Below are 26,240 nucleotides of genomic sequence, written 5' to 3'. Positions count from 1 at the left end.
TAAAACATATACATGTATTTTAATGTTGTCTCCTCATTGATTGGAACAATGCCTAGCACATTTGCTGATGATTTGGGATGAATCGTGAGGAGGAAATAAGACACATTTAGAGGTAGGGGTCCGTGTATCCAACGTAAAGCATACACCATGAGCGAAAGTGTAAAAATTCAGAACAAAAGGGCCACGTACAGGAGACATCAGTTTGAGTCTGGCAGAGATTAAAATCTGGGAGTTCCTAGACTAACTTATTTTGTTTGTCTTATATGGCATTAAAATAATTTTTAACGAGATGCCAACCTTTAAAATAAATAGGCAATTTACAGAAAAATTTCCAGCTTGTTTTGACAAAATGGAATGCTCTGGAAACATTGGGATCCCATTCCTACATGGTAAATATGGGCTGGAGTTTGTCCTTGATGAAGCTCATCTGTTCACTGAAGTACCCTCCAGGCTCAGCTCACTCATTTAGGTTCATTCCTAGATACTGTAGGCATTAGATCTTGTCATCTGTGGTAGGAGAACTCTGGAGCTTGATGTTAGATGTCAGGTTGGGGTCAGAGACAGAGGCCATGGGTATCCAAATGAACAGTTTATGCTTAGTTCAATGGGCAAGAGGCAGGATTGAACAGTGTTTGCTCATTTGTTACCATTGTGTAACAGATCATCATAAAACTTAGTGGCTTAAGACAATAATTTATTTAGATTACGGTTTTGTGAAGAGGCAGTTAGGTCTGGCTCAGCTATGTGGTCCTTCTGGTCTTGACTCATGTGACTGAGTCAGCTGCTGGACTAGCTGGTTTAGTGGGACCTCAGCCGGGTCAGGTTGTCTCTGCTCCATGTGGTCTTATCTTCCAGCTCACTAGCCCAGCTTGTTCACACCTGGGCAGCGTTCCAAGCGAGGGACAGGATGTTTATGAGGCTTCCTGAAGCCTAGGCTTGCAACCGGCACACCATCAGTTCCACGTTTCACTGGCCAAAGCCAGTCACAATGCCAACCCAGACGCCAATGGTAGGGAAGCAGACTCCACTTTTTTCTTTTAAAAATCATTTTATTGTGGAAAGCTTTAAGCATATTCAGAAAAGAAGATTGTATGAACCACTATGTACCCATCATTCAGATTCAACAATAAGCAACTGATAACTAATCTTCTTTTACCTTTTCCTTTAATTATTCCCCCTCCCTGTAGATTATTTTGAATCAAATCCAAAATATATAATTTCATCATCTATAAACATTTCGGTTTATAGAAGAGTTTGTTTTTTTTTTTCAATTGAAGTATAATTGACATACAATTCTTCTCAATGGGCTGAGCTGCAAAGTCACAGTGCCAAGAGGTGTGGATACAGAGAGAGATACCTTTTGGTAAAACAACTATCACAGTTACTATCAGAGGTATTATTTTTGACAATGTCATTTGGAGTGGGAGATGCTTTGTATAACAAACTATTTTCTTTTGTAACAGAGGAGTGCTGCTTCCCTATATCCATAAAATAACTCCACTCCCAAGGACTGGAGAGAGAAAGCTGCCCAGCTTACACTTCTTCCAGCTTCTTGCCCAGGGCTTCCTTAGTTTCAGTTTCAATCCAGATCTTTGTAAAAGTTAGACAGCCTCTCTAAGACTTCTGTGAATGAATGAACATAAAGTTAGACAACAGCAGGGAGCTTAGAGCCAAGCTAGAAACACAAAGATGTTTATACACTGCACAGTAATGTAGAAACTGTATTCCCCTTGGTCTAGCTGGAGCCTAAACCACCATCTATATTCATGCCTTTATATAATGTTCCCTCTTACTCGGTCAACTTTTCAAATGTAAGTAGCTTGTGGGAGTGATACGCTCACATCTTAGTGTGAGTCAGTCTCAGGTATTAGATACTCCAATACCAGGAGGACCCTGGGTGGTAAGGGACTCTAGAAGAAGAAGGAAGGAAGAGAGGAAGGCAGAAAGAGAGACAAAAGTATAGAAAGTTTGAAGAAAAAGAAACAGTGAAGAAGAGAAGAAAGGAGAGAGAGGGGGAAGGAGAGAGAGGGGGGAGGGGGGAGAAAAACAGAGAGGAAGAGGGAGGGAGGAAGGAGGGAAGAAAGGACAAGAGGGAGGAAGGAAGGGAGGGAGGGAAAGAATATAGGCTGCAGTAATCTACCTTCCCGACCCACTTTAAACAGTGCCCTTAGCACTGTTTCTGAAGTCCTGTCGATATTTGTCCTGTGCATTGTAGGATGCTGAGTAGCATCTATCTACTAGATACCAGTAGCACACCCTACCCTACCCCACCTCCCCGGAGTTTCGAAAACCAAAAATGTCTCTAGACATTGCCAAATGTCCCCTGAGAGGCAAAATCATCCCTGCTTGTGAACCGCAAAGGAAACTTTCACAAATGCGAAATAACATGTGTGGCTCATGTTTTTAGAACAGAAAGGACCCTACTATTAACAGATGGCCGACGGGAGGGCTCGTATGCCCGGCAATCATCAATGATCTCCTCCAACTGGGAAGGGCAATTATCCAGTGGCTCCTGGTACCGGTTCTGAGCCACCAATTCATAGATCTTCTTAGAATTATGGCCTGGCATGGAAACAGTAGGATGGGAGGCTTAAAAATTCCTCTGGCACTCACACATCTCTCTGAGTGTCGATGGCTGGCACCAGAACTAGGGACTTTGATTATCAAAGAAACAAGACCCCACAGACCAGCCCAGGCAGTACCCACATTGGAGAACAAAGAGCTCAGAAGAGCACTGATGGGGGACTTTCTAGTCTATTGAAAAAGGACCAAATTTCAGTACCATCTAGCTAGGCTTCACCCTGGTTACCTTCAAATGGGATCTTCCCAGTAGCGATTTCCCAGAGGACAATTCCAAAGCTAGAAGAAAAGCAAGAAACTGAACAACCATAACAAGTTTCTCTTTTCCCACACCCCTCTAGCCATTTCTAGAAACCTGAGTAAATTTTCTGGTTACCACTCAATTCTAGTCAACAGAGTGGAGGTAAGACTACGGTCCTTCGATGTGGTGTTCGACTTGGACTTTCCTGTTTCGTTCATCTGAGTTAGAATCTGCCCAAGAACATGAACATACCTGTAGATTTCAGCCTTTACATCATATTCATTATATACATTTTCCAGTCTCTGTGGTGAGACATATGCTGTGGAAGTGACTCTCTTTGCTTTTTTTCGCTTAGTGTATTGACTGATGGACGTCTGTGTTTTGCTCAACTTAAGTCCTGTGAGCTAGACAGAGAAGTGAATTAGAGACAGAAGGAAACAGCGTGATCTTGGGTTGGGGGTAGAGGGCAGGGAGGGTGGAGTGGGGCTACACATGATTGCCCGACGATGGTCTTTTATCTTTATTTCAAGTGGTGCCTTCTGTCTACATGGCTACTCTATTGGCTGGCATTGACCAAGAGAAATACCAGGTTTCTTTTCTATAAAATGAGGGCAACAGAGGATTACTTGAGATAAAGGGATATAGCACCTGTAAGACTTGGCAAGTTGTAGTTGTTCTAGTATTACTGTGTTAGATACAGGGCTTTCTCAGTTGAGGATTCAACTCAACTAAGTGAGGGTGGATGAGGTACACAGAGCCACCACACCACACAGCTTGCTTTCTCTTAGAAGCAGATGACCCTATAGGATGGCCAGCCTGTTCCTTTGGTTTTACATGACGTCTGTAAGTTAACCTACTGACCCTGCATGGCCAACACCATGCTCTTAAAGAAGCCACAGCATAATTAATGGAAGTGCATGTGCTTGTTACTCCATGTGCACCTGCCATCTGCACCATCAGTGTGCAGAGGGGCTGGCAACACCCAAACTCGGCCAGCCCCAAATCTAGGAGCAAGGTCAGGAAAAGGGTAAGATGCTTAGAGAGCTCATCCCCTTTCTATTATGTGGTTACTAGATACTGACATCCTCTCACATCTGGCCCTATGCCGGATACCAGAGATGAAATGCTGACAGGCACGTGAGTGGTTTAGACGTGGTGCTGTGGGAGCACTTGTATCACATCAGCAAGGAGAAAAGACATCTGAAAGGCAGAAGAGACCTGTCTTCTGTTATTTGAAGGCTATCCCTGCCAATCACAAGGCTCGTAGAAAGGTATCTATGGGTGACAGAGAAAATGTTCTTTCAGCATTTTGGAATTGTGGACACCGAGTTAACAAAAAACTCTCTCCTCTTCCTTATGAGGATGTGACATTCAGTTAACTTTTTAGCTCCATTGCCCTGGGAACCTGATAAAGGCAGACTCTCACCTATGCACCTAAGTAATATTGCTGGTGATAAAAAAAAAAAAAAAAAGACTGCTAATTGGTAAATTGCTTCTTTTTTGGGGGGGGGGGGCGGGCATCGACTTTAATATGGGCTGACCTGTTTGGGGGGACGGCAAGGACGGTCACCTTTTTGTTCTTGTTGGGAGTGAAATCCCAGCAAGGTCAAATCATTCCCAGTGAACTGTGAAGTAGGGAAAGCATTCCCAGTCTCTGCAGCCTCCATCTGGCTGCCGACAGCTGGAGCCAGCAGGTCAGGAAGCCCTGGGTCCCCAGCACACTCTCAAGCCCCAGCCACAAGGAGTCCCATGAGTAAACAGAGTCCATGGATGAGGGTTTGGGGGCTACAGAGACTATAAAGAGTGGACAGGGATCCTGGGCTTTGCGGTAACTCTTATAAGTGGCATGCCCTTTGTGGGGGCACTTGAAGGTAATGCCTGCACAATTGTTAGAATATTGACTCCTGTGGGTCATGAGCCTTCTAAGGTTGGAAGGCCCTGTATGCACCTGAGGGGAGCCTCTTTCTCCCGTACCTGGGGCAAGGCAAAGAGAATAACTCCTGGATGACTGTTAGGACAGCTTTGGGGACTCCCACTGGAGAGAAAGATTTGTTACTGCCCTGCTGGGAAGCTGTGTTTCCTGCATGACACCCTTTTGAGTGACTCCAAATGCCAAGTGTGGCCTGGGGCAGTCCTGTGAATCCTAATTCCTAGTTGAACCTAAGGAGATCCCTTGGTGGGTGTTGAAGGGATGTAGAAATGGTGTCCAGGCATCTAAAGGGACGTGACTCTTAGCCTATCCCTGCTAAGCGAGCAGGGAGGGAGGATGAGCATCAGAAGTGCAGGCAGGATTGGGTTTGTCCGGTGGTGGGCACATAAAAACCTGTCCAGGCAGGGAAAGAGTTGAGTTCAGTTCTAAGGCAAAGGCAGAGAAACAAACAGGCACAGCCTTTCTGGGAAAACAGATGTCCCTCTCCCAGCACCAGACAGTCACCAGGTTGAACTCAAAGCGCCCCCTGGAAGGCCATACTCACCTTCACATGGTAGCCTTCAGTTACCAGGAAACTTGTGCTGCTGATGTTTTCATGGAGTGCAAGTGGTTCTGAATTGTGCATCCTAATATGACCAAAGGCAGGGCGCATTAGAGACCTTTACACAGACTTTCCTGGGCAGCTTTACAGTCATTACTGGGACAATGAGGCCGGTCAGTACCATGCCATCCTGAGGGGGAGTAGCTATCCACTGACAGATGGGTGAGGGGGAGAGTGACAGGGACAGGTAGATATAAAGCTCCTGAATACTTTTAGCTATTTATAAGGGTGAAGGGGCCCCAGTGCCCATGGATATTCCTCCGCAGATGGCAGCTGTGAGCTGTGAACAGCAGCATATGCCAAGTGGAGGATGGGCAGGCAGAGCTGGTGAAAGGATCAGAGGCCATCTGGATGGGGCACTAACGGCATCCCATACAGCCCCAAATTACTTCTCACAAAATCTGCTAGTTTAGGGAGTTCGCGTTAATAATTAATAACCCACTTATTATATATAAATAAAATCAATAGCTAAATCAGTATTATCAAAAATATGAGATAAGTGGTATGCAAGATGACATAGTAAGAAAATTATTTTCCTTTCGATTTATTCCAGTCTTTCCGGTTACATCAAGGAGAAAGTCTCAGTTCGGTGTCTTTAATACCTCTCTAAACCTGCTGATATCGCCTTTGTACAAAGAGACTGTGGGCGTGAATCATAGACCATGTGGCAGCCAGCATCGTCAAGACGGAATTGAATAACATTATTTTGGTTTCGTTTATGGTCCACCTATTTGTGGCAAGTGATCCTGGTTTCTGACGTATGGTAATAATGAAAAGTGTCCTTTTATTTAGGTTTTTAAAATGTGAGCTAGTTTAAAGAACAATATTAAGTAAATAATATTGGCAGAATTGTGGATATGGTAAAAACCATGGAGGCGGTCTGTGCATGAATGACCTTTGGGGACCGTTGGGCTAAAGAAACCATAAACTCTGTATGTTTGAGTAGAGACAGTTGCCAGATAAAAATACAAGACACCCAGTTGCTTTTGAATTTTGGATAATGCATTGGACACACTTCCACTCAAAGTTATTGTTACCTGAAATTCTGTATCTCTGAAATTTTAGTAAAAGTATGTCTCGTGTAATGTTTGGGATCTCTTTATATTAAAAAATTATTATTGTTTATCCGAAATTCAAATTTAACTGGGCATCTTGTATTTTTTTATTTGCTAAATCTGGCAACCTTAAGAGTCAGGCCTGGACAAGAGGAGCCTGGACGTTAAATTCAACCCTCAGTTCTGGGAGCTGGTGCTCACTGGCTTCAGCCTCCTTTCCTCCTCCTGTCTGAAGTGTTATGATCAGAGTAAGTGGTAAAACAGCTGCTGTCTGGGAGACTCTCTGGGGCTTCTCGCCTGTTCCCTCATCACCTCTGGGAGTATCAGTAGGGGAGGCAGACTCGTTCCGTTCTTCTCGGCGCCCTTTCACCTCACACAGTACCTGTACAAGCCTTTGGCAGCCCCCAAAATCAGGATGATGCGTTGGACAAATGTGAGGTCCTTTTTCTTATCCAGCAGTTCCCTCAGGGTCCCGAGCTCGCAGTACTCCGTGACAATAGAGTATTGAGGCGGGGTCACTGAAGGAAGGGACAGGACACTGTGAAGATCAGGCCCCTCAGAGGTCCTGCTCTGCAGCCCACCTCCTCCTTTCTCTACAGAGACAGGCTCAGCTCTGCTATTGCCCCCCGCCCCCGCCCCTACCACCATTCTCTCCTCCAACCTCACGTTTTGCTCCCTGAAGCTCCTTGAATGGGTTAAATACCCATAGAGTTCCCATACCTCTCCTTCATGGCATTTGGCATGTCAAAATTCCACATTTCTCTTACTTATTTGAGTAATGTCTCTGCCACTCAGCTGTAAGCCCCCAGAGGACAGGGTCTGTTTTGTTCATACAGTGCTCACAAGGAGCTTAGTAAATAGGTATGGACGGACTGAATGATACACAGATCACAGGGGCTGGTGATGGGAGCTCAGACCAGAAGTGCAGGTCTCAGATCATGGGCTTGAGATGCAAGAACTGACACTCAAAGAGCAGGTCAGTTACCTCGGCCATCACTCAGGAGCAAAAACATCACTGGAGGTTTTCCTTAAGTTGCCTGAGGCTGTGGAGAAATTTCCAGAGAGAAGACAGGAATTGCTCTGTCCTCTCTGTAGGCAAGAGCAGAAAAATATAACCCTCAGGAGAGGCCAGGCTATGAGAGAAAATGCAGCCACATTGAAAAATAAAAATTACGAAGAAACCGATGCATGAGGTTCTTGGTAAAGGGGCAGGTTAATTTAGTTCTTAGGTTTGATTTACACTAATGATGATCAAGGGTAGATTCCTTGTTCAGGTCAGTCAGATTTATAATGTTTTCTAGCAACAAAACACAGGCCAGCATCTGACCAAGTCCCCCTTGGTTCCCAGTGAACTGGCAGGAGGAGATGTGGCCGCATTAGTGCAAACACCAGCTCTCGGGCCAAAGCCAAATTCAAGCCGACCTCTCGCAAAAGATGGAAACTTGCATCTTGGGATGTGAAAAAATTAACACTGATAATAATAACACTGTGTAGATGCCACCTTTTCAGCTGTTCTTTAAAAATGCAATGCATTATATAACACAGGAGGTACAAGACAGTCCTCCAAAAGAACCAACCCCAGAAGCACTCCTTACCTGTTTCATCGATGCAAATCCCAAATATACGCAGGATGTTGGGAGAATCAAATTTCTGCATGGTACTGATCTCTTTAGCAAAAGTTTCCCTCACTAGTCTATGAAGGTAAAAGAGACAATTAGGATTTCAGGACTGGGAGGTCCCTCCAAGAACATTTAGTGTAGTGACCGTCTGTGGATATGTGGAGTATGAGGGCATGTCAGCATCTTCTGGGGTGAGAACGGGTGCTGTGATGAGCTTGGCCGTGGATGGCAGTATGTGGAACCCCTCGGATGTATTTGGCAGCAGAATTAGCATGCACAATACATGCTACAACATCGATTTATCTTGAAAATATCATGCTAAGTGAAATGAGCCATACGCAAAAAGGCACATATTGATTGTATTATTCCATTTATGTGAAATGTCCCAAACAGGCAAATCTACAGAGAGAGAAAGTTGGTTGCAGTTGCCTAGGGCTAGAAATGGTGGTGACAAGAGTGAATGGGGAGTGACTGCTAATGGGGAAGAGAGGGTTTCTTTTTGGGATGATGAATATGTTCTAAAATTACATGATGGTGGTGGCTGCACGACTCTGTAAATATACTAAAAGCCATTCAATTGTATACTTTAAAAAAATTTTTTAATTTAATTTTAATTTTTTTTTTTTTTTTTTTTTTAGGTGAAGCAACTCTTGGTTGACCTCACCGATTGCAAGGACCTTGTCAGTTTACAATCCCTTATTTTTTATTTTTTTTGCCTACAGCACCTGGTCTTCCTAGGTGGTCTTCCATCCAAGTACTAACCAGGCCCAATCCCGCTTAGCTTCCAAGATCAGATGGGATCGGGCTTGTTCAGGTGGCATGGCCATAGACCAATTGTATACTTTAAATGGATGAATCTTATGGTATGTAAATGGTATCTCAATAAAGCTGTTAAAAAATATAATCCCAATCAAAATCTCAATGTATATTTTGAGGAATGTGATAAAGCTTTCTCTGATATTTATTTAGCTTAGACAACCCAAGAAATAAGAGTCAAAAAGAGGGAAATGCCTTACTAGATGTTGAGAATTATTGCAAAGTCATAATAAACAAAACAAAACAAAATAAAATGCAGTGTATTTTTGGTGCAAAGACAGACAGATTAACGGTGGAACAGATTAGAGAAATGAGAGCCATACCAATGTCTAAAAAGAAATGTAATATACAACAAATGTGGCACCACAAATCAATGGGGAAGGACATTTAAAAGACAGTGTAGAGAAAATGGATTCACTATGTGGATAAAAACTGAACTAGGCCCTACATAATATCACATACGAAGGTGGATTCCAGGAGGAATAAAGCCTAAATATGAAAAAAAACCCAAAACTGTCAAGTTAATAGATAAAAATCTAGAATATCTTTGCCATTTAAGGGTGTGGAAGGGCACTTTAAGAGCACAAATAATAAGGTAAAATTTTGGCGGATTCGATTATATAAAAATTTAAGATGTCTGTTGATGGACACCATGAACAAAACTAATGTTTAGAAAATTTGATGAGAGAAAGCCTTGGCAGTATCTAAAGCTGAGAAATGATTAGTTTCCACAAGAGACAAAGTTATTTTACAAATTGATGACAAAAACAGTAACTGGGGCAGAAAAAAGGGCCAAGGATATGAGCAGGCAATGTAATGAAATGGAACTCCAAAGAGCTAAAAGGCATATGGACAAATGTTCGAATTCATTAGTAAACAGAAATACAAATTAAAATAACTATAAGATGTTACTTTATAACCATAAGAATAAAAAGAAAATTAGAAAGCTAGATAATGCCAATGTAGATGTATCGCTACGGAGCTCTCACACGCTGCTGGTGCGAGGACAGGCATTCACGAGCCGTTCTGCTGAGGCATCTGGTAGGACTTAGTTAATTTCATATGGGCAAAGCCTTTGATCCATCTATTCCTCTCCTGGCAATACAGCCCAACGATATTCTCAGACAGATCCACAAAGGGGAATTTATGGCTGCATAATTTTTGATGGGGGAAAGTTGGAAACAGTTCGATCACTGGAAAATTAGGGAAAAGGCAGATCTCCACCATGGACTGCAGTGAGGAAAAGGGCTACAAATACAGCCCGAGCTCCGTGACGCTGAGTGAAACGAGTAAGAAAAGCAAGCGATGGACAATATAACACCACAGTACAGCACGTGCGTGCAACTTGAATACAAATTAAAATGTTAATTTTAATTTGTAAAAATAAAAAATGTATGCATGTATGATAACAACATACGTTTTGCAAGGACACGTGCAAACAAAACACACTTTATTGTGTGTGGAGAGGAGAGGAAGCTGAAGGGCATAGAACTTTAAAAATCTCTAAACGCATGAATAAAAGAGACGTTTCTAGGTCTGAGGTTAAAGGACGTGCGTCTCAGTCTAGGCTCTGCTCCATAAGAGTAGAGGGCAAGTCATTTAACCCTTTGGGCCCATGTTCCCTCACCTAAAATTGGAGACAATATGCTTCTCTCCTCGGGGAGTTATAGAGAGAAAGCAAAATCTCACACAGAAAACTATGCGGAACAACTTACGCACTGCTTCTGGCCTGTGGGTTGTGGAATACTTTTATGGCCACTAAAGCTTGGTGGTATTTTCCTTTGTAAAGACTGCCAAATTCATTTTTCCTTAGCAGGATCCAATCAGTGTGTGAAAGCTCCTCCTTCTTAATCTCCTTGATAGGATATTCTGGGATCTTCTTTATGGATTTCTGTAACTTTGCCCCTAGAAGTGAAGGAAATAAAAGAGTCAGTGAGGTGAAGAAGGTGTTCTAAGGGCAGAAGCATCTCAGACACATGTGAGTGGGAAGCCCTGTGCCGTGAACCAAAGCTGCCCTGGCTGCATGGGGCTTCTGATCAACTCATCCCAGGGAAGAGGTTCCAGTGCCTCTGAGGGACTCGTACAGACACAGCTGGATGGTGAACAGAAATGTGTCATGCGCTTCCTTTCCCCTACTCTTCAAATCCTAAGTGTCCAGTCTAAACCTCCATCTCGAACTCTCTCTCTCATTTTGGAGTTCTTCCTACTCCTACCGCCATGTGGCTTGGCACCTGAACATTTAGCATCTTGTCTAGTCATTTCCGTTCTAATAGATACAGAGTTCAACCTCGGTAGCTCTACTGCTGTGTTCACATGTCTTTCTCTCCTCTTCCCTCCTCTACCCCATGGCTATGAGCTCCTGGAAGCCAGGGTCTTTCTCTGCATCTTCCTTTCCACCAGGCACAGGCTCCGGCATAAAGCAGATACTCACAGATTTGTCTAATGAGTGATGAATGAGTATTCTAAATTTGATTTGAATATACTTTTGGAAATTCAGCAACTGAATCAAAGCTCTTATGCTATCTAGAGGAAATTTTCAGCACTTTGACAGGCAGTGGAGGTATCTTGCTGGTCAAGAAGTTTCCTTCGAATCGTACACTATGGACAGAAGCCTGGGCTAGTCATGAGCACATTCTAAACAAGTGGGCTGCTTCTGGCCACCCAGCCCAGAGATGGGACAAGAAGTGGGGAAGAGGCAAGCTGGAGTGCCTAGTAAACAAACGACTTCTTGTTTGAGGGCAGTTGGAGGCTGCAGGTCACATGATAACTCACACTGCCTCATGGTTTCTTCAATGTCGACTTTCAGTTTCTCCAGCGAAGCTTCTATAATTTCAGTTCCTGCAGGAAAAAAAAACAGAAAATACTGAAAAATAGAAATGCTAACTAAAACCATACCAAGACCCCGCCCCTTTTTTTTTACCTATCAAATTCATTGCAGTAGGAATTACTACTACTCACAAATACTCGGTTTCCTACTTCGAAGCACACAGGAAGTGCCTTGAAGTATGGCCATGTGACTTGCTCTGGCCAAGAAATGAAGTGAAAGAGATGTCAGGGAATTTCGTGTCAACATAAAAGTGCCATTTTATCGAAAGGAGGAGAGCTCCCTTGGAGAGTGTCCTGGATTTTGCCTTAACAAGAAATCAACTTTGTTTCTTTAAATCGTCAACAAGGTCAAGAGACAACCATCTGAATGGGAAAATATATTTGCAAGCAACACCTCTTATAAAGACCTAATATCCAAAATATAGAAAGAACTCATACAACTCAATAACAACAACAACAACAACAACAAAATCCAATCAAAAAATTGGCAGAGGACCTGAACAGACACTTCTCCCTAGAGGACATACAAACGGCTAACAAATATAAGAAAAGATGCTCAAGAAATTTGCTATTAGGGAAATGCGAATCAAAACCACAATGAGATATCATCTCGCACCTGTTAGAATAGCTATAATCAACAGGACGAGTAATAACAAATGTTGGAGAGGATGCAGAGAAAAATGAACCCTCATATACTGCTGGTGGGACTGCAAACTGGTACAGCCACTATGGAAAACAGTATGGAGGCTCCTCAAAAACTAAGACTTGATCTACTGGGTATTTACCCCAAAGACTTGAAAACTCATATCAGAAAAATATTTGCACATCGATGTTCATAGAAGCATTATTCATAGTGTCCAGGACATGGAAGCAACTGAAGTGTCCTACGTTAGATGACTGGCTAAAGAAGCTGTGGTACATATATACAATGGAATACTACTCAGCCCTAAGAAGAGATGAAATACTGCCATGTGCAACAACATGGATGGACCTCGAGATAACCATGCTAAGCAAAAGAAGCCAGACAGAAAAAGTCGAAAATCACACGATATCACTTACATGTGGAATACAAACCTAAAAGCAACAAATGAACAAGACAAACAGAGACTCATAGACATGAACAATAGAACTAGTGGTACCAGAGGATAGGGAGGAGCAGGAAGGAAGATGGGGTTAAAGGGGTCAAATATGTGGTGACAGAAAGAAATCTAACAATCTAACTATGGGAGGTGAATACACAGTGTGTGTATATGTATGTACATATATACATGCCTTACTGTTAAAGGGTACAGCTGAAACTTACTGGATTTTGTTAACCAATGTCATTATAAAAAAATTAATTCATTAATTAAAAAATATATATAAACTTTGTTTCTTTAAGATGCTGAGTTGTTTTCTTTTTCTTTTTTTTTTTTAGCCACAGCCTAATCTAACCTATCCTTATTATATGCTCAGAAATACATTTAAAAATTGATAGAACACTACATAGGGTGTCCAACCCTATATAGTTTTCCCAGGCTTAGGAGTTCTGAGGATATGAGATCTTCAGTGCTAAAACCAGGAAAAGTCTCTAATGGAGAAAAGTCTGAAGACACAGAAAATCTCATACATTGTTGATGGGAGTGGTCTTTGTATAACCTCTGTGGAGGGCAATCTGGCAAACTCTACCAAATTTAAAATGCCTTTTGACCCAGCAATTAGACCCAGTAATTTTACTTCTAGGAATTGTTCCCAAAGATATCCTTAAATATACAAAGATGTTCAAGGCCGGACTATTTATAATTGTGAAAAATTGGACACAAATGTCCATCAATAGGGAGCTGCTTAAATCTATCTGGTTCATGTATACTCAGGAATACTAGACAACTCTATGGAAATTGATATGGAAGAATATTCAAGATTCTTTAATGAGAAAAGCAAGAAGCTGAAATGTGTGTTTAGGATGCTAATGACTGTGTAACAATGACAACGAAATACATATACTTAAATCTCTGGAAGGCTATTGAAGAAACTCTAAGAGATTGTGTCTGGGGAAGGAAACAGGGTCCCTTGATATCATGGGTGAAAAAAAGATTTACTTCTCATACTGGACCCTTTAGAATTTTGTACTATATAAATGTATTACCTGATGAAAATGTTTTGAAAACATTTTAAAGCAAGAGCAGGAAATCAATCCTGTCTTCCACGTTGCTAACACCAACATGCCTCCCACCTCCACCAGGACGTGGACCAGTGAGTGCTGACAATTAGGACAGCTGGGGGCCTTTCAGCTGGGTCAGCCTCTCCACCTCCCCAGCTCAATCCCTGAGTCTCTTTCTCCTTGGAAGCAGGTGTTTGGTTGGGAGATTATAGATGCCTCATTTCCCCTTATCCAGAAAAGGACCCACGTTGCCCACAGGTCTCCTCCAGAACTGGTCTGTCATATTTGTTTCCCGCTAATCTGACTCCACATCAGGGTGGCAGAACAGTTACTCCTCTGGGCTCCAGGGCCCAGAAGGTTCATTCAAATGTCTTTTGCCTTCTCCTCAGGTCCTCTCTCTCCGCCCACAACGCTTACAAGAGGGAAGGTTTGGAGTTCATATCACCAGGATCTGAAAAGGAGTCAAGAGGCCACATTTTTTCCATCCATCTGCTTTCTTCCCCCATCTAGGGGCCCTGGCTCCACTGTCATAGCCCACTCCAACCTCGCCCATGTCTCATCCCCTTAGAGCCTTGTCCTCTACTGAGTCCACCTAGTTCAAGCGCCACTGTAGATCAAGCCACCATCACCTCTTACCTAGCCTTTAAAGTGGTCTTCTAACTGGGCTTTCACCTCCACTCTTGCCCCCTGGTGTATGTTGAATTATTGGTCCTAATTCTTCACTTCTATGTAGCAGTACTATACATATCCACTCCTTGGCCGTAGCCTCGGAGTGGGCAACTGTACCTCGCTGTCCCTTCCTGTTGGGTTCGGCCACATGACTTGCTTTGGATGTTAGTGGATGTGATACAAATAGAGGCTTGTATTGCTGGGCTTGCTTACTTGCATTTCTGCCATGAGAACACTGTCCAAGTACTCACTGCACCTGCAGCCTGGCTCCAGAATGAGACACGTTAAATAGACCCGAATTGGATCTGCTGCTTAGAGCCAAGCCCAGCCAAGCCTACCTGAGATCAGGAGAACCCAGTAGACCCATAGGTCTGTGAGCAGGAGAATTAATGAGTATCGTTTTAAGGTTCTGAGTTTTGGGATGCTTTGTTATGCAAGGTTAGTAAAGCCACTGACTGATACACCTCACTACAGTCCATTTCCCACATGGTAGCCCAAGTGATTTCCTTTTCATACAAATCAAATCATGACAGGCTCATGTTTAAGGACCTCCCTTCACTGGCTTCCTATGACTATAAGAATAACATCTAAATTTCTTATCATACGTTCATGGCCCTGCATGACCTTGCTCCCGTATTTCCGGCCGACTTCCCCACTTTCATCTGGTTCTGCTCTGTCTCCCTTGCCTACCACATCAAAGCCTCCTGGCCTTCCAGTTATTCATTGCACGTGCCACATCTATTCCCATCTCGGGGCCCTTGCATTTCTTGTTTCCTCCGCCTGAAATGCTCCTCTCTCTCATCGTCAGATGGCTTGCTCCTAATTATTCAAGGTGTCCATCCAAATGTCGCCCAGTCAGAGAGGCTTTCCCTGACTACTCTCTCCGCATCCACTGTCACTTTCCGTCTCGTTACCCTGTTTATGACTTCCATGGCCTTCAGATAACATGAGGTACTTAGCTCTTTATCTGTAAATTTTACATTCCACGAGGGCAGAGATCTTGTCTATTTTGATTGGGGCTGAATCTCAAACATTCAGAACAGTGTCTGGCACACAGTACAGACACAGTCACGTGCCTCATAATGCCATTTCAGTCAATGATGGGTTGCATATACAATGGTGGTCCATAGGATTACAATGGAGCTGAAAAACTCCTAGTGCCTAGTGATGTCATAGCACGACACATTCCTGATGTGTTTGTGGCGCTGTTGGTATAAATAAACCTGCTATGCCGCCAGTCATATAAAAGTATAGCATATATAACTATGTCCATTACATAGTTGTATCAACTATGTCCATTGATAGGAAATTACTATGTTACTGGTTTCTTTATTTACTATATTGTACTTTTAATTTTTAGTTTAGAGCCTACTCTTTCCACTTACAAAAAAACGTTTGCTGGAAAACGGTAATGCTGTGCTATGCCGGCAGCAGCCTCATAATCCCATGTTTACTTGTCTCTTGAGTGCATCATTTTCTTCTGTGCTTGACCTAATCTCATGTTGGTTGGTACAGTATATGCTGTACAGGCTTATAGCCTAGGAGCAATAAGCCACACCACATAGCACACGAGTGGTAGGCTAGAGCACCTAGGTTTGTGTAAGTGCACTCTGACGTTCACACAACAATGAAATTGCCTAATGATGCAGTTCTCAGAACACATCTGTCCTTAAGCGTCGCATGACTGTACTCACTTCGTGTTTGCTTAGTTAATTAGTTAATTCTTCTTCTTGGGTAGTTTCCATATTAACTGAATGTCCTGAAAAATTAAGGCTGAGAGGAATTAGCTTCTGAAATTCCAGGTATGACATCAAAGGGAGAATGGAGAAGAAAGAAGCCTTCTTAGAATCATCCCCACCCCTACCGTCGCCCCTACTCTGGCTTGCCCAAATTTTACCAGCCTCGACTACATCTGGGCCCAGGAATGTTGGAGGTCTGAGTAACATTAATGTAGGAAAGAAGCATGAGAACTATACGAACTGACTGAACCTTAAAACAAGTGGAATTCAGAGCCTGCTACATGCCATTAGACACGGACCCTGGTTGGTTGGCCATCCGGCCAGACCATGAGGAACCTAAAAACAAAGGAAGATTCCTGGAGAAATTAGTTAACAACTGTTCACCCATACCATAAAATGGAAACAGGAAAACAAAGACTTTAAGTTGTACCTTGTACAAGTTAAAGATAAACCCAACCATCCATTCCATTCTTTACTCCCTATAATCAGTAATTTTTCACAGACACTAAAAATATATATAAAGCCAGATCTTTAGCCACTCGGGGTCTTATTCTCTGACTCTGAGGGGAGACCACATTCTGTCTATGGAGCGTTATTCCTTCTCTAATACACTTTTCTTTGTCCTAACTCTGGCTTGCTCTGGAATCCTCTCTTGTCCAAAGCCAAGGACCCTCTCTCAGAATAGGACTTGAGTCCCCACTTGAGGGGATTCGCTTTGTCCTGCGTCGACATGAATAAACACATCCTCAAACCTCATCAGCTTCCCTCCTCCTTTGGTAGATCAAAATGAGATTTAAATGCCCCCATATATACTCTCCCCACCTCCAAATAAACCTCACCACTTAGGCTTTGGAAGACTCTCCAGTCTTCCTCTGCATCCTGCTGATCTTCTTGTTGCCAGCTTGCTTTTTCGCTGATGCTTGAAACACATGCCCACTGATCCACCTGAAGCACCAGCGAGAGCTCCGCCCAGACATCATTCAGCTTCTCGTTTATGTCTTTGAAGAGTGTTCTGTCAAAACTTGACGTTAGAAACCGAAGCATATTAGATTTATTGCTAAACTTACATATCTTCTTCTTCGCTTCCTCGAGGACAGCCTGGAAATTGTTCAGGGCTTCGGTGATCTCATCGGGCAGGTTACTCTTTCCTTGGGCCTGGAGCCTTTGCAGAGGCTGCAGCAGGTGGTGGACACGGTCCTTTAGACGCTGGCACTGTCGCTTGCAGTATTTCATATCTTCACATTGTCTGTAGACCAATTCGCCTAAGGAGATGACTCTCCCCAATATATCCATACCTGGAACAAAACTGATAAAATTTGTTATAAAGTCCCAGAATCACCTGTATATTTACTACTGGGCTAAGGAAACCTCAAGGGTGTCTATGATTTAAATGGCTGAACAGGTCTCCCCACTATTTTCATGTAAGGTAGAGATGGCTTGCTGTTCACCAAAATCTGTCCTGACTTTCCATAACAACAGAGTTGTGGCTGGGAAGTGTTGGCTCAGCTAGAACTATAATTCCTAGCCTTTTTAGGGGCTCGATGTGGCCATGTAACTAGTTTTCACCAATAGTGTGTGAGTGGATATGATATGTGCTACTTTGGGCTGAAGCAGGTCCATCTCCTCTACACCCTATCAGCTGGATGCACATGATGATGCATCCCTAGGGGCGATGATATCCCAAGAGGGAAGAGTCCTGGATCCTTAAAGCATCGCTTTGAGGAGGGCTACTCACAGACCTGGCACATCTGCCGTGAACTTTCAAGTGAGTGAGAAATAAACTTCTACTGCATTTGAGCCATTATATTTTGGGGTCTATTTGTTACATCGTTTCAGCCTATTTTAGCCAAAGTATAGGGGTGACTATAGGGTGGTGGATTGGGAAGCTCAGGCCCTGTCTAAAGCAGGCAAGAACTTCATCAAGTCACTCTTCGGGAATAAAGAGCAATAATAGTGGAAAATCTTCTAGTTTTTAAAGAGCAGTCAGAAATCTGGATTTTTCTTTTAAATCTTTTGACCTAAAGTTTTGCAACCAAGTAAAAAAAATGTTTTAAAACTGTGCAGTCCCACACTATGTGGGTTAAATAAAACACGTGTGCCAACTGGATATTGCCCATGAAGCCCCAGTTTGCAACCTTGGCCACAGCCGGCCAAGGATTTTCAGGATTGTAATAGAAATTGGTTTCTGTCAATCTCAAAATATTCTTTCTCTTTTCTCAGTGCTTGAGCATCCCTGCCTCCCTATTCTCCCCACCCCACCCCTCTATGTTGTGTTTTTAGCAAGCTTTAAATTTGTTCTAGCCTCCCCTCCCCAATGGCCTGTGCACCATCAATAAGACTTCATATTATAAGAGCTGCCCACCTCAGAGGCATTTGCACTAAAGACTCAGGGATTTTCCAGGTCCAGAGAAATTGTAATGGACATTTGTGTTGCCTACGCCGTATCCATTTCTCAACTTTCTATTGCTGCCCAGATTTCCAGCGGCTATCTGCTTCTCCCCCATTCGGCAATGAGTTTGTGGGGAGCTGGCCCCATCCCTGGTTCTAGGGGTGAAACTTGATGTGCTTAGCCAGTAGTTCTCAATCAAAAGTGATTTTTGCCCTCCAAGGGACTTTTGGCAATGTCTGGAGATATTTTTGATTACCAAACTGGGGGATGGGTACTATTGATATTTAGTGGGTAGAGGAAGGGGTGCTACAATGCTCAGGACAGCTCCTCCACAACAAGGAATTATCCAGCCCAAAATGTCAACAGTGCAGGGGTTGAGAAACCTTGATCTAAAAGCCATCAGACAATTTCTAATAGCCTATCACAGCGATTGATTCAAAACTGGGCACCTGGGCTAACTTGAGTGGTGGGGAATGTTTGCGGGGGAGGTTCTCGGATCTCCTAAGACAGCCCAGGAAGTCAGCTTCTATCTAATCCTAATCTCACTCTCTTTCTCCCCATCTCTCTCCCCCTCCTTCCTCTTTCTCTCTCTTCTCTGAATATAAGTGAGAAAGCATGGAGCCCCAATCCTAAAGCCTTGGAATGAAGCCAACCTGGATGGCAGAATGGAAAGAAAAGAAGAATCTGAGTCCTTGATGACAACATTGAACCAGTGGTTTAAACGGACCCTAAAGTCTACCCTATTCCTCAGTTACAGGTTTCATGAACCAACGATCTTCCTTATTATTTAAATCAGTTTGAGTCATGTTTGCTGCACTCGCAACTAAAGGCAATTGGGTTCAGTAATGAATGATGATAATAATAATGATCACAAATCTCTCTATTCACTTACTATATGCTAAGTGCTTTGGAACCACAGCTCATCATTTTATAGATGAAGATACTGATGTTCAGGGAAGTTGAAGTTAAATAAGTACAAGTTTCCAAAGTTTTTTTAAATAAATAAATAAGAAGACTTACCTACAAGATTAAAATATATTAAAAATTATAATATCTAAATTGCTTAGGGCTTATTAAGTATATAACAAAGATATCAAAAGGCTAAAAGGAAATATGAACACACATGTACTTTGACTTAACAATGAGACTTTCTAGGAACTTTTGCTGTAAAAAAGCTTCTATGTGTATAGCTAGATAGATACTAAGATGTTCATTGCAGTGCTATTTATAATATGTAAAACTGCTAACAAGCCCAGTTAATCTCAACAGCTCAATGATATAGGCAGGAAACTTATTATAACCATTTTACAGATCAGATAACAGTTTGGAGAATGTCATCAAACCTGAAACCTAGATCCAGCTTTAAAGTATGAGTAAGAAATCAGCAGAAGTGAAACCAAATAAACAACGAATTGATATACTTTGACTTCCGTTGCCTTAAAGCTATGTTGATCTGGCAAGGGAAGTAACAGGTATTATTAGGCCATGCCTAAAAAGACTCATCAGATCTCGGGCTACCCAGCGATTCCTAGTTGCTGAGCAGATGCCTTCAAGCCCATTTCTTGGGACTCATGAGGGCAATGGGCTCTACGCCTTTCTCTGGTCCACCAGAGACAGAAGCAGATGTGAAACTGTTGCTCAAGAAATCTCGTGGATTTCAGCTTCATAGCTTCAAGCTCCAATTATCTTATTACCAGTTTCATACAAAAGTGATACCTAAGCAATAACTAATCAGAAAAGATAATGGGGGAAATATCCCACTTATAAAAGTGACAATTTGAAACAAAACATTTTATAGAAAAACTGATGATGTGGTATGAAGAAAACCACACAAAACGAAGCTTGAGGAAATGAAGAGAACTCTTATAGCTATGGCTGGGAGCATTAAACATGGGGAACCTCACAATCCTTCCCAAATTTGAACCCAATTTAATGCAATTCCAATAAAACTCCCAATGGTATTTTTTGGTATTGAAACTAAATGATCCTAAAGTTAATTTCAAAGAAGAAATTAGTAGGGATAATCAGGATTTTTAAAAAAATAATGAGGACTTACCTAAAAGATTAAAATACATTAAAATTGCTTAGGGCTTTTTAAGTATAAGATATCAATAGGATGAAAGGGAATGTAAATACATATATACTTTGATTGGCAATGTGAATTTCTAGGAACTTTTGCTGTAAAAAAGCTTCTGTGTATAGATAGGGAGATGGATACTAAGATGTTTATTGCAGTGTTATTTATATGTAAAACTGTCAACAACCCCAGTAAAAATATGTTCATATATTACTTATAGTAAAACAATGAAGAGGAAAAGTTATTATTTCTAAAAGTGAAAAATCTTAAAATGCTAGTAACAATATAAATTCATAAATAATCTAATGTGTTGCCTCCACTCTTGAAAAAAAAAAAGTTATCAGGCATGCATTTTATGATGAGACATTACTCTCCTTGTGCCTTAAAGGGGCTCCGGAAAAGGATTATCACGAGGACATTGTCATAAAGTACTGGAATCATCTATCTTGGAAATCTTCGCAAGGACTACTTGGAGTTCCTCTGTCTAGGGCTTCATGGACGGTTCGGTTCGAGGCCCCTTCGTCACCCCCACCCTGATCCCTACCCCTATTCTACATCTTCTATGGCAGGAGGCAGGCGGAGACCCGGAACAGGGCAGCTAGCTCCACCACCAGAGCAGAGGAAACGAAACCAACTTGGTATTGAGTTTCAGGAAAAAAGGACAGTGAATCACCCCTCATCCGCTACCCCCAATCTCCCCTCACTGTCCGGGGCTCTGGCTGCACTCCCTCTGCCCTGCTGCCTCCAGGGGACCGTGCGCCCCGGGCCCACCCCCAGACTCACCCTTGAACCTCCTGAGAGCGTCCAATCTGTGCCGTGCTCAGGTCCAGGAGGACACTTCCCGCTAAGCAGACCACTGCCTTCCGCCCGGGTGGAGAAGTCTGCTGACGCGTGGCGCCAGGGTAGATTTGAGTCCCTGCGCCTCCTTCTCTCCGGTGCTCCTCGCTCTGCGCGCCTGCTGGTGGGGTGGGACTCCACAGGGTGCCAGTTGCTACAGGGCTGTCCTTCCCTCCAGAAGTGAACCCCGTGCGCCCCGCCCCTTGCACAGATCCGCGCAATCAGCTGATTGGACTGCTGTTTCGCTCTCGGGCGCTCTAGCTGCCACCTCGCCAGGGCTGAGACGCGGGCGGGGAAAGTCTGAGATGCCTGGGAGCTTTTCACATGGTTCCTGTTGCCAACCGCCAGGTTCACCCGCGGTGGCTCCCTGGACCCCTTCCTAGGCAGCTCAGCGCGAAGTGTCCTCCCGCCCTCCTGGTATTCCCCTCCTGCCCTGCCCACACTCTCCTCACCTTCCCAAATTCACTCGGAAACCACTGACAGTACAGTTAAGTCCTCGCTTAACCTCTTCCGGTAGGTTCTTGGAAACTGCAGCTTTCAATGAAACCAATATAACAAAATCGATTTTACTATAGACTAATAGAAACAAGAGTTACGTTCCTATGGCATAGTTCAGGTGCCAAAAACATCGCCAAACTTCTAAATAAACACCCCCAAACACTTCTAATATTAAACATTGAAATGAATGTGAGCTCTACATATATTTAAGACAGATGAATAAAAACAGGTAAGATAATAATTTTCCAACCTGCTTATTCAGGTTCAAGGTCAGGTGACCGGAGCTTCTCCCAGAAGCTTACAGTGCAAGGCCAGACTCTATGCTGGACAGGACAGCCTTCTATTTCAGGGTGCGCTCATACCCACACCCACTCATTCAGACTGGAAAATGCAGACACGCCCTTTCAGCTCACGTGCACATCTTTGGGTTGTGGGAGGAAACCAGAGTCCGCAGAAAAAACCCACACAGAGTGGGGAGAACATGCAGACTCCACACAGACAGTGGCCCCAGCCAGGAATTAATTTTTTCCCCCTCATCAATATTATAACGAAATGATATTGAATAAATCTGTGTTATTTGAGGAACTGCTGTACTCACCGGAGACAGACTCTCTGCTCAGAGCCTGGGATTGAGAAAACAGTATAACGTTTCAGGGACCTGCTATAACTAGGACACAGTACAGAAAGGAGTAGATGAGCAAAAAACTGTGTGAGCCGGAGAGGTTCTTCGGTCTGCTTCTCTGTGCTTGAGAATATAGGGGGCGGAGGGTGAGGGAAGAGATTTTTTCCGCCCTGAGTGATAAAAAACAAAACAAAACAAAACAAAAAAAAAACACTTCCTTCTCTAAAGTCATTACAGTGCTTTCTGTTATAGTGTGAGACATATTTTATTCAAGTTAACTGTGACCCCAGCCAGAAAGTCTAAATTGAGTTATTCATTTACTCAGAGTATTTTCCTCTGAAAGGACAGAACTGGGTTGTATGAAAAGACTTTCTGGATTGGAAAGGCAGGGGTAGGAGACGTCTGGGGTGTTTGTTTATTCATTTATTTGTCCCTGCTACTGTTCTCCATCTAGTACATCATCAGTTTTCTTCTTATCTTAGGTCAATTTCCCTAGAAGTCAAGACCGAGAAGGAGATTTGGGCACATGTAATCTATCGAAGGGAGGCTCTCGTGATAGAGTGGGCTACGACAGGGAAATATAAAAGCTAAGCAAGGATGTGGTCCCAGGGGAGACCTACTTCAGGCGGATTCCACGGGGAGGTTTGCAGCATGAAGCCCTGGAGCATTACTCAGCTTCCATTATGCATGTTAGGTCATGAAAAGTCTTAACAAATTTAAGATTAAAATCATCCCCAGTATCTTTTCTGATCACAATGGAATGAAGCTAGAACTCAGTGATGGAAGAAAAACTGGAAAATTCACAAATATGTGGAAATTAAACAACTCTTGAACATAATTGTGTCAAAGAAGTAATCAAAAGAAAATTGGGAAATCCCTGAGACAAATGAAAATGACACATAACATATCTAAACTTGTGCAAAAGCAGTACTAAGAGGGAAGTTCATACTGATAATACCTACATGAAAAAAGAAGAAAGGTCTCAGATAAATAGCTTTGTAACTAACTTTACACCCAAGGAACTAGAAAAAGAAGAACAAACTACCCAAAGTTAGAAGAAGGAAATACACACACACACACACACACACACACATGCACACACATATAAGAACAGAAATAAATGAAATAAAAAATAGAACAATAATAGAAAAAAATCAGTGAAACTAAGACTTGTTCTTTTTTTTTAAGCAAAGAAATGAAATTGATACACTCTTAGACTAAGGGGAAAATAAAGAAAATTCAAATAAATAAAATTATAAGTGAAAGACACTACAATTGATATCACAGAAATAACAATGATCATAAGAGACTATGATGAATAATTATATGCCAACGAACTGAATTACCTAGAGGAAATGGATAAATTCCTAGAATCATATCAATCATGTCAAGAAATAGAAAGTTGAACAGACCTACAATTAGCATGGAGATTGAATCGGAAATCCAAAACCTCCCAAGAAAGCAGAACCCAGGGCTAGATGGCTTCACTGGCAAATTCTACCAAACATTTAAAGAATTAACACCAATCTATAATATTCATCTATAGCCATGCACCCTGAACAAACCTGATCCCGTCTGATCTTGGAAGCTGAGCAGGGTCGGGCCTGGTTAGTACTTGAATGCAAGACCACCTAGAAAAATCGGTGCAGTAGGTGTAAAAAAATAATAATAAAATAAAATACTTAAAAAAAAAATAAAGACCATTAATCACAACCACAGCTAATATTATACTCAATGGTGAAAAACTGAAAGCTTTTCTTCCAAGATCAAGAATAAGGCAAGGATGTCCACTCTCACCACTTCTATTCAACATAGTAGTAGAGGTCCTAACTAGAGCAGCTAGGCAAGGAAAAGAAAGTGCATGCAAATGGGAAAGGGAGAAGTAAAACTGTCTGTTTGCAGACAACATGATCTTATTATAGAAAACCCCAAAGACTCTATTTAAAAAACTATTAGAACTAATAAACAAATTCAATGTAGTTGCCGGATACAAAATCAACATACTAAAATCAGTTACGTTTCTTTTCTAATAACAAAAGGATCTTAGGAAAACAATCCCATTTATAATAGCACCAAAAAGAATAAAATACTTAGGAATAAATTAATTAAGGAGGTGAAAGAATGGTACACTCTTGGTACAAAACCTTGATTAAGGAAATTAAACAAGACACAAATGAATGTAAAGGCATCCCACGTGCATAGACTGGAAGACTTAATGTTGTAAAAATGTCCATACTACCCCTAAACAATGTACAGATTCAATATAATCCCTATCAAAATCCCAAAGTCATTTTTTACAGAAATAGAAGAACAATTCTAAAATTAATATGGAACCACAAAAGACCATGAATAGACAAATTACACTTGAAAAAGAAGGACAAAACTGGAGGAATCACACTTTCTGATTTCAAAATATATTATGTAGCTACAATAATCAAAACAGTGTGGTACTGGCAAAAAGGCCAACAAACAGATCAGTGGAACAGAATAGAGAGCCCTGAAAGAAATCCACACAAACAGTATATCCACATGGAAAACAATTAAATTGGATTTTTATCTTACACCACATACAAAAAAATCAACCCAAAATGGATTGAAGAATTGAACATGAGACCTGAAAGTATAAAACTTCTAGAAGAAGACATAAGGGAAAAACTTTGTGACATTGTTCTGGCACTGATTTCATAAATATGGCGCCAAGACCACAGGTAACTAAAACAAACAAGTATGATTATATTAGACTTAAAATTTTGGGACAACAAAATAATCAATAGAGTGAAAAGGCAACCAATGGAATGGGAGAAAATATTTTCAAATCATATATTTGATAAGGTGTTAATCTCTAAAATATCTAAGGAACTCCTACAATTTAACAGTAAAAAAAAAAAAAACTAATAATCTGATGAAAAAAATAGGCTAAGGACTTGAATAGATACTTCTCCAAAGAAGACATACCAATGACCAACAGGTACATGAAAAAATGCTCCCCATTTTTAGTTGGTAGGGAAATGCAAATCAAAACCACAATGAGATATCATCTCATCTCATACCTGTCAGGATAGCCATTATTAAACAAAAAAAGAATCCAAAAGACAAGTATTGGTGAAGATGTGAAAAAATTGGAACCCTTGCATACTGTTGGTGGAAATGCAAAATGGTGCAGTTACTATGGAAAACAGTATGGAGGGTTCTCAAAAAATTAAAAGTAGAACTACTATGTCATGTAGTAATCCCACTTCTGGGTGTTTATCCAAAGAATTGAAATTGGGATCTCAGAGAGGTAACACTTATATGTTCACTGCCATACTATTCAAAATAGTTAAGATAAAAAAACAACCTAAATGTCCATCAGCAGATGAATGCATAAGGAAAATGTGGTATACATACAACGGAATACTATTCAGCTTTTAAAAAGAAGGAAACTCTGCAATATGCAACAACATGGATGAAATTTGAGGACATTATGCTAAATGAAATAAGACAAATACTACATGACTCCACTTATATGAGATATCTAGTCAAATTCATAGAATCGAAAATTGGAATGGTGGTTGACAGGGGCTGGGGAGAGAGGGAAACAGGAAGTTACTAATCGATAGGC

The 26,240-nt window shown here is 41.9% G+C and overlaps 1 protein-coding gene and 1 pseudogene across 3 annotated transcripts; both read right to left on the bottom strand.

Annotated features, from left to right (window-relative positions):
- Positions 1 to 673: 673 nt before the first annotated feature.
- Positions 674 to 21,733, bottom strand: MLKL (mixed lineage kinase domain like pseudokinase). Of its 3 annotated transcripts, none has more exons than XM_016143896.2 (11): positions 21,466 to 21,729; positions 17,056 to 17,522; positions 11,615 to 11,680; positions 10,558 to 10,747; positions 8,003 to 8,100; positions 6,790 to 6,925; positions 5,296 to 5,377; positions 3,074 to 3,225; positions 2,810 to 2,859; positions 2,425 to 2,562; positions 674 to 1,623 (listed from the first exon to the last, which is right to left on the bottom strand). In XM_016143896.2, the coding sequence occupies exons 2-11, from the start codon at positions 17,507 to 17,509 to the stop codon at positions 1,580 to 1,582; spliced, it is 1,410 nt and encodes a 469-aa protein (XP_015999382.1). In that variant the 5' UTR covers positions 17,510 to 17,522; positions 21,466 to 21,729; the 3' UTR covers positions 674 to 1,579. The 3 variants fall into 3 exon arrangements, with proteins under 3 accessions (XP_015999382.1, XP_015999384.1, XP_015999388.1); XM_016143898.2 differs by having other exon boundaries at positions 17,056 to 17,511; XM_016143902.2 differs by lacking the exon at positions 2,425 to 2,562 and having other exon boundaries at positions 21,466 to 21,733.
- LOC118611582 lies at positions 8,740 to 8,857 on the bottom strand (annotated as a pseudogene).
- Positions 21,734 to 26,240: the final 4,507 nt, after the last annotated feature.

The sequence above is a fragment of the Rousettus aegyptiacus genome, unplaced genomic scaffold (assembly GCF_014176215.1).
Source record: "Rousettus aegyptiacus isolate mRouAeg1 unplaced genomic scaffold, mRouAeg1.p scaffold_m13_p_14, whole genome shotgun sequence".
In the NCBI taxonomy this organism is placed as follows: domain Eukaryota; kingdom Metazoa; phylum Chordata; class Mammalia; order Chiroptera; family Pteropodidae; genus Rousettus; species Rousettus aegyptiacus.
This window is presented reverse-complemented; position numbering and strand designations above follow the sequence as displayed.

Excerpts from the sequence above, each read along its gene's own strand:
- MLKL (XM_016143896.2), bottom strand. The coding sequence starts at position 17,509 with ATGGATATATTGGGGAGAGTCATCTCCTTAGGCGAATTGGTCTACAGA. Across the intron at positions 10,748-11,614 it reads TGAAGAAACCATGAGGCAGT|GGGCAAAGTTACAGAAATCC; the intron begins GTGAGTTATCAT and ends CTTCACTTCTAG. Across the intron at positions 2,563-2,809 it reads TGGGAAGATCCCATTTGAAG|GCCATAATTCTAAGAAGATC; the intron begins GTAACCAGGGTG and ends TTTCCATGCCAG.